This window comes from Phyllobates terribilis, unplaced genomic scaffold (assembly GCF_046119375.1).
Source record: "Phyllobates terribilis strain yellow unplaced genomic scaffold, ASM4611937v1 Scaffold_7__3_contigs__length_470593459, whole genome shotgun sequence".
Lineage (NCBI taxonomy): Eukaryota > Metazoa > Chordata > Amphibia > Anura > Dendrobatidae > Phyllobates > Phyllobates terribilis.
The window spans coordinates 112,629,480-112,637,986 of record NW_027362767.1 but is presented as its reverse complement, the minus strand read 5'-3'; the positions used below and the strand labels follow the sequence as shown (position 1 = coordinate 112,637,986).

Below are 8,507 nucleotides of genomic sequence, written 5' to 3'. Positions count from 1 at the left end.
TATCCCAGAACATAAAAGGAAAGTGAAAAACCGCAAATGATGAATTGGGGCCGAGTAGATTTAAACGAGGGTTTTAAAGAGCAGAAAGTGTCTGTGAAGGCGCCGGATACTGGAGCTGCACTCTTGTTGGGAAACTTGTAACATCCTCTCAATACATATCTGGTGGTAGTATGGAATCTTGTAAATTAATAGAATAATAGGAGTTATTACACTACAATGTGCTGGATATACTCATAGAATATGTAAATTGTGAAAAAATCTACAATACCAAGCAGCAATCAGATCCAGGCTGCCTGAGTGATGATGCAACAATGAGGTGATCACCCATGACATCACAGAAGCCTTGTGACATCATCAAGTTCTAAGCCTATTAAATCTCTGGCTGATACTACCTCAGCCTTCTTATCTGTGAATACGGAGAGAAACAGACGGAGAGAGATAGAGAGAGAGATAGAGAGAGAGAGAGTAGAAGTTTTCGCTTGGCTAATCATCTTCCATCATGGAGATCCGGGGTTTGGCATTATTGCCCATCTTGTGGATCTTATGGACGCTATTGGGCCTCTGTGTCCTAGCTGCCCTGACTATAATCTCAGGGCACAATAAATATCCTTACATCAGGTAAGAGGGTACTGGGAAATAGTTCTGTAGTATCATTTTATATTATTTTGGTATTAAGTCATGGAATGTTCTAATTATATTATTATTATTTCCTGGAATGTTCTTATTGCATTATAATTAGTACATTATTAACCCCTTCCCGCTGAGGACCATTTTCTTTTTACATTTCCATTTTTCCCTTCCCTTCTTCCAAGCGCCATAACGTTTTTATGTAACAAACCGCCATATGAGGGATTGTTTATAGCCGGATGAATCATATTTTTGAGGCCTTAAATTGATATTTTTGATCTATTTCTGGTGTTTCAATTTTTTTTTTTTTTTCTGGTATTTACCGATCAGTTTAATTAATTTCATATTTTGAAAGATTTGACTTTTACGGACGCACAATACAAAATATGTTTATTTTCTTAATAATTTTTTTAATAAGGGAAAATGGAAATAATTTTAATTTTTATGTTTTTTTTTTACATTTTTATATTTTTTAAAACTTCAGTCTCCTCCAGGAGACTTGATCATCTGATGTTTTTACTGCATTCAGTCTGATACCTTTCCTCTCATGTACCCTTGGCTTCAATTTGTGTTTGGTCAAAACATATAATTTAGGACAATTATACATGACAATTACTCCACTTGTGTTCTAATTATTCTTAATATTTTCCTTATCTTTTGCAGTCACACGGGAAAACAATACCCAGAATCTGTGATCTACACAGTCATTTTCATGGTTAATTCCATTCTTGGTAAGTAAATGCTGCATCCTGTAGGAATAAATCATCATGAAAACCTCCACAATTCTGTGCTCAGAGGTGACATTAAAGGGGTACTCTGGGACTAGAAGATTGATAGCCCATTAATATCAGATAGGTGGGCTTCTGGGTCTGATACTCCACTGTTTACCTGATTTAAGGGGTCTTTTTGTTCTTTTGCCAGTGGTAATTACTGGTACTGACTGTTTTGGCAGCTCAGTCCCAGTAAAGTATATTAGACACAGCTGTAATACCAGGCACAACCCCCATCAAAACTAAGGATCTGTGCCCGATCAGCCATGAAAGCTCTGGGGACTCCCTTAAATAATTATTAACTTTTGTGAGCGAAATACGCTCTCCTCTATGCCTTCCGAACTTCAAATTAATAAGATTTGTTTTACGAGCGCTCGGGAAATCAGTACAGCACAGCCAGGAATGGTGTACTAGAAAAAGACTTCTGCTTTATTAACACATGTGACACTTTAAATAGGGTCAGAGACAAAGGAATAGTTCCCTCTGACCTATGAACCAATAGTAACCATAGGGGAGTGAACAGTAACGTGAAACCTCACTGCCCCTCAGTGTTACCTGATGACCATTACATAAGAGTGAAGACAAAATGGATACCACAGACAAACAAGATGGATTCTTTTCTCTCACACTTTTATAATCCATCAATTTGATATAAGGATAGTCTATTAAAGTCCCAGATAACTCCTTTAAATCTCTAAACCTCTAACAGGAAAAATATATTTTTGTACCGTGTTAGCCAGTAGATAGAAAAATATTTAGATTTGAGAGTCCTCAGTGGTTGATACCTTTTAATGGCTAACTGAAAAGATGGTAACAAATTGCAAGCTTTCCAGACTACTCAGGTTTCGTCATCAGGCATAGTATAACACAAAGTCTGAAGAGTCACATATTTATACACAGCAGGACACAGAAATAATGTAATAGATGAGACAAGTGACATAAAGCAGAGTTATTACTATTGGAGAGAGATAAACACAGTTGTGGCCATAAATATTGGAATAGTTCATAGATAAGGAGTGTGAAAGTTTTATTATCCTGTGATTGAGGTCTGGTCCAGGGTTGTGATGACCCCATAGGTCTGAGGACCACATTCCTTAGTTGATGTAGAATGCCATAAATCCATGCAACACATTCATTCCTGCTCTGAAGGTGTCAAAGGTTGTCATGAGTTTATATTCCCAAAGTTTTCTGTCTCTCTGAAATTTTAAATTACCTTTTAATACCAGTAATTTCATGTCCTTGATGCTGTGATCAGGGATACAAAAATGTTTGGCCACAGGTAGATCTATTCTTTTTTCGTGTATAAATATGTGACTCTTCAGATTCTGCCTGATGAAGAAACCTGAGTAGTCTGGAAAGCTTGCAATCTGTTACCATCTTTTCAGTTAGCCATTAAAAGGTATCAACCACTGCGGACTCTCAAATCTAAATATTTTTAAACCTCTAACAATCATTGGTGCATTCTTAAGATCAGGTTTTCTACAGCAGTGGTATAGAAATATCTGGTTGATAACTTGCTCTGTGTATTTCAGGAGCTGGCATCGCTTACATCCAGTATAGGTTCATGATTATTCAGTCTGAGCCATCGGAGAAGCGGTATATCATCTGCCAGAAAATCCTTCTCATCGTTGGATGGATCGTGTGCATTGGGACCGCGGTTAATGCTGTATATTCGGTTAGTTATTAGGTTTTATATAAAGTCTCCAGTAATACTCAGGACCTCAGGCTCAGTATAACACATACTATGGTGACTACCTGGAGTCCAGTATATTACAGTGGGGCGGACCTTGCTCTTATGTATTCTCACATCTCCAAGATGACCTTATTAATGACACTCATATTTCTTTTCGCAGGTGAAAACCAACCCTACAGCCCACAGGATCGGTGCAGGAATGGCTTTTTTTCTTCTTGCCATGTACAACTTATGTCAATCTGTGTACCTGTACAAGAGATCCTTCAGCAGCCGGTGCATCTGCCACTTTAGACTGGCAGAAACTTTGATGACAATTCTGTTATTGCTTATATGTATCCTTTTCTAAATAATTCAGTGTGTTTAGGTGTGTAAGGTGTGCTCCATTGTGACCATTATTTCATTGGTCAGTCATGATTATAGGAAACACTATAACAACAACATTCTGGTACTTTTCTTAACACGTCCTTCCAGTTGCTGCAGATATGTGCGCCGACTTCTTCCAGCTATGCAATGGCCTCTGTATGGCGGTAAGTTTATTTCACGTTTCACCATTTTGCATAACTCACTAGTGTCCTGTGTAAAAGTAAATGATAAACTCTCGGTGTACAAGTCATCCTTCCATCTCATTCCATGCCAGACAGATGCATTGGTGAGTATAGTCAGGTAATAACGTTCTCTATCTTCTGCAGATCTTCTATATGACCGGCATGATAGCTGAGTGGACAGGATTAGTCGGCCTGGTAATGCACCAACTTACAAATTATACCGATTTCCAGGTGAGTAAATGACGTGTGAAGGTCTTATAAGCACCAAAACTGTTTCAGTTAAAGATTTGTTACATTGAAAAATTCAATTGCTTATATAAAATAGATGATGACAGAGATGCCACAGTTCAATGATTTCTAATAATAAATGTATTTTCTTCTTTTCCTTAGAGTTTGTCTTTAAAGATCTCCCGAGAAGGTGTCACCATCTGTCTAAGGGAAAAGAACCAGGCCTTCAAAATGCCCGTATAAAGTCCAAAGGGTAAGAACTATGGCTGGAACGACATAAAGACAACTCAAACCATCTGTGCTGGATCATAACATCTTCCTGCAAGTCGGATAAAGGGAAATGAAGACCTGACCCCTAAGACCTGCAGCAGGACAAGGAGCGGGTGATTCCACAGAAGCTGGCCATTTACATGTAGGTCACTGTGGTTATCTGCACGGATCAAAATTACCATCAATTTTGTAATGTGATGGGAAATTACAAAGTCAATTGTTGAATACCACTCATGGTACCAGAATGGCCCTGCAGATGCACTTCTTCTGGAAGATGGACAGAACTAGAAATGAGAAGAAGTTAGGAGCAAAGCAGGTACCGAAGAGTAAAGAAATGAGTGATCCATCATGGAAGAGATGGACATCAATAACAACAATGTTCCGGGACACAAAGCAGCAGAACTCATCAGCCATTGTGATTGCTGGAGTACTGAAGAACATTTAGAATATCTAGAGCCGTCCTACTGGGACAATTAAAATGGCCTTGATGCCATAATGCCCCTGCATAGTGCAACATCAACATGCTCTATAGATGGTGCTAAACCATCTCTATGGCTATGAATGTGGCTTATATTACCAAAGGCAGGATGCGCAGGCTAACTCTTCAGAATGAATTCATTTTGGATTCCTTTTAAATAAATATATATATATTTTTTAGTTACAAAAGTGTTTTATTAATTTTAACTTTAACAAACATAGTTGCCAATGAGCAAAACATAATCCCCGTGCAGGGGGTCAAGATATATTCTTGTACATAAAATATGAATATTTTTTGTGAGGTTCATTATAAAACAGAAGATTAACACATTCTAAGGGGAGGGATCGAAAAAAAGAAAGGGAGACAAGAATAGAGGATAAATATAGCATTACCAATCAATTATTCCTTAATCAAAATAAATTGGTAAGTATATAGGAAAGATCAATCGCTAAAGTTAGCATTGTCATGGAGATATAATTATAGCCTGACTTACTTTCTGATCATGTTGTGAGTCCATCCATGGAGTCCATGTATTCAAAAAAGTTTCTAGAGAGTCCGTTTTGGTAGCATCAATTCTTTCATATAGCATTATTGTATTTATTCTATCTTTAACCATATTTATTGACAAAGCTGTAGATTTCCATTGTGATGCTATATGAATTCTGGCTGCCATGGTAATAAAATGTATTAGACGAAAAGTTTTATTGGAAATTCCCACTGGCTTGTGTGAGGCAGTGACCGGGATCGTATACGAGGGGCGGTATATATCCCCCAGAATGTGTACAGAGACCTATTAAGTCCATTGGAGTGCATTGCAGTCACAGACACAGCTGCGGCTGCAATGTAGGAATGAAGGTGAGCAATGACCTGGTCAGACTACCTGGCTAAGGCAGATTAGTAAAACCCGGCAAGGCCTTCATTTCTTGGAGGAGGTCACAGGAGGCAGTGGGGCGGCCTCCTCCCTCCGACCCGGGTTTTCCAGTGGCTTTTGCCACAGGTCCTTTAAAATCCCTGCACTAAGGATTAGTGTTGTTCTATGTTGGAGCCTGCTAGGAGCAGAGCAGGGAAGCTCAGCAGGATTGAGGGTGGCTGAACCCCTGCCTGGGAACCCTCTGCACCTGTCAGGCTCTGAGCGGCCGGCACGGCCATTGCCCACGGCAACCGTTGTTTATGGACACATGTTAACCCGGCTGCGAACCGGAGGACTTTCTGTTAACCCGTGAGTTGCTGAAATAAAAGCTGTTTATGTTGGACTTGCTTGGGTCACTGCCTCAGTTACTGCACGGTGTGAACACCGCCGCCTTACACTTGTCTCCGAGTAACATGACAGTAGGGCTACATTTAATGGACTTTCCCGAGACCCTCGAGACTAGAGCCTTAACCTGCATCCACCAGATACGTTTCATGTCTCCCAATATATTGCACCCTCTAAAGTATTTGTCTGATACGTTAGGGTATATTTTATTAAGTTTAGCTGGTATGAAATAAGCTCTGTGTAAGACTTTAAGAGAAGTTTCTGACAAGGATGTCTGATTACTTCCTTTATATAATGGATCACAACAGTGCTGCCATTTTTCTAGTGACATTGTAAGCATGAGATCGTCCTCTCACTGTCCGATGAATTTAGCCGTACAATTTCCTGGTGGAGAATTGAAAGTGAGTAAAGAGAAGAAATTACTCCTCTTCTGAACGGATCACTTAGGTTCGTTCAAAGGTTGAGAATCACTTTATAGTTAAGTGCACACGTAGCGTTTTTGATGTGTTTTCACGGCGGTTTTTCCGAGCTGAAATGCAGCGAAAATGCTTGGTAATCGGTCTGCCAGCCATTGGAATGGTAATCCTGATGTGCTTTGCACATGATGCCACGACTCTGAGGGAGACTTTTTCCAGCACGGAGCACCGGTTCCATCGATCTTATTGTATTTTATTACATTTGTGTATGTAATGTAATTTTATTACATTTTACTATTGTGTGCCGAATTATTAGGCAAGTTGTATTTTAAAGGATTATTTTTATTATTGATCAAAAACTATGTTCTCAATCTACCCAAAAGACTCATAAATATCCAAGCTTAATATTTTTGGAAGTTGGAGTGGGTTTTTTTTAGATTTGGCTATCTTAGGAGGATATCTGTTTGTGCAGGTAACTATTACTGTGCCGAATTATTAGGCAACTTAATAAAAAACAAATATAATCCCATCTCACTTGTTTATTTTCACCAGGTAAACCAATATCAGTGCACAAAATTTAGAAATAAACATTTCTGACATGCAAAAACCAAAACCAAAAAAATTAGTGATCAATATAGCCACCTTTCTTTATGATGACACTCAACAGCCTTCTATCCATAGATTCTGTCAGTCGCTTGATCTGTTTTCCATCAACATTGCGTGCAGCAGCCACCACAGCCTCCCAGACACTGTTCCGAGAGGTGTACTGTTTTCCCTCCCTGTAGATCTCATATTTTATGATGGACCACAGGTTCTCTGTGGGGTTCAGATCAGGTGAACAAGAGGGCCATGTCATTATTTTTTCTTCTTTTAGACCTTTACTGGCCAGCCATGCTGTAGAGTAGTTGGATGCATGTGATGGAGCATTGTCCTGCATGAAAATCATGTTTTTCTTGAATGATACCGACTTTTTCCTGTACCACTGCTTGAAGAAGTTGTCTTCCAGAAACTGGCAGTAGGTCTGGGAGTTGAGCTTCACTCCATCCTCAACCCGAAAAGGTCCCACAAGTTCATCTTTGATGATACCAGACCATACCAGTACCCCACCTCCACCTTGCTGGCGTCTGAGTCGGAGTGGAGCTCTCTGCCCTTTACTGATCCAGCCTCTGGCCCATCCATCTGGCCCATCAAGAGTCACTCTCATTTCATCAGTCCATAAAACCTTTGAAAAATCTGAATAACTTTTCAATCTCCCAAGGATGCCGCAACATCTTTCTATAATTTTAAAGAAAGCTCATTATGGCAATAAGAGCTCTGATCATTAGTAGAACAGAAATGTCCCATTGTGGCAAGTGTTGATTCTTATAGGAAAAAGGAATAATAAAGCGGGATGATAGGTGGTCACTACAGAACTAATCCAAATCAGACATTTAGCAGAAAACCAATCAGAATAAAACAAATGGTTAAAGTGAAACTACAACAAACAGGGCTGTTGCAAAGAAGATAAAAGAAAGACAGTTCATTTCGGGGTAATAAACCCAAGTCTAATTATGTTGATCTTGTTTTGTTATAAAAACAATTGGTCTTTGTATCCTCTATAGTATAATATATTTGACTCCTTTTTTGGCATTGCAAAAGTATTCGTTACGGTTGTTAATGAGTCGCTTTACAAGATCATACTGTGGGAAAGACAGTTTTCTGATTTAAAGGTTGAATCGTGCAATAAAAAAAAGATATCTAAAGGTATATCGCCTATATAGATTTTTTAAAACATATCATTATCCAATGTAATGCAGGAGTGTATCAACAAAGATTGCTCCATAATGTCCTTTTAAACATCTAGGCTGCACTGGAAACCGCTAATTTCTTCAGGTGATCCATAAAAACTTGTAAACTGACATCATCTGTGAGAATAGGGGCCCCAGTTTCCTGCAATGAAATTTATTTAAGAATACATCATTTTGTAAAAAGCATTAATATAATGTATAGACAGAAATAATTACATGTAGCATGTATAGTACATTTTAAAAATAATTTTTACTGAACTGAACTGAAGCTTAATGGCATTTTCCAGGCTCAAGAGAAATTTCTGCAGTCACTGTGTGACTGCACATTGCAGAAAGCCAATACAAATGGTTGATCACAAAAATCGCACACTTGCAGCCACAAGCTGATTTAGATTCTCATCTGTTTCTCTCAATAGAACAAATGTATGACTATTGGCA

The 8,507-nt window shown here is 38.7% G+C and overlaps 1 protein-coding gene and 1 pseudogene across 1 annotated transcript; one reads left to right on the top strand and one right to left on the bottom strand.

The window, feature by feature from the left end:
- Positions 1–499: 499 nt before the first annotated feature.
- LOC141155370 (DNA damage-regulated autophagy modulator protein 1-like) lies at positions 500–4,106 on the top strand. The gene is made up of 7 exons (XM_073642244.1): positions 500–618; positions 1,291–1,358; positions 2,930–3,072; positions 3,251–3,422; positions 3,562–3,617; positions 3,780–3,866; positions 4,026–4,106. Exons 1-7 carry the CDS (start codon positions 500–502, stop codon positions 4,104–4,106), a joined length of 726 nt encoding a protein of 241 aa, XP_073498345.1.
- A 4,015-nt stretch (positions 4,107–8,121) lies between these two features.
- LOC141155369 (protein transport protein Sec23A-like) overlaps positions 8,122–8,507 on the bottom strand; it is a 90,015-nt pseudogene continuing 89,629 nt past the window's right edge.

Coding starts and splice junctions, on each gene's coding strand:
- LOC141155370 (XM_073642244.1), top strand. CDS start 500: ATGGAGATCCGGGGTTTGGCATTATTGCCCATCTTGTGGATCTTATGG. Junction 1,359..2,929: donor CATGGTTAATTCCATTCTTG/GTAAGTAAATGC, acceptor TGTGTATTTCAG/GAGCTGGCATCGCTTACATC. Junction 3,073..3,250: donor CGGTTAATGCTGTATATTCG/GTTAGTTATTAG, acceptor TTCTTTTCGCAG/GTGAAAACCAACCCTACAGC.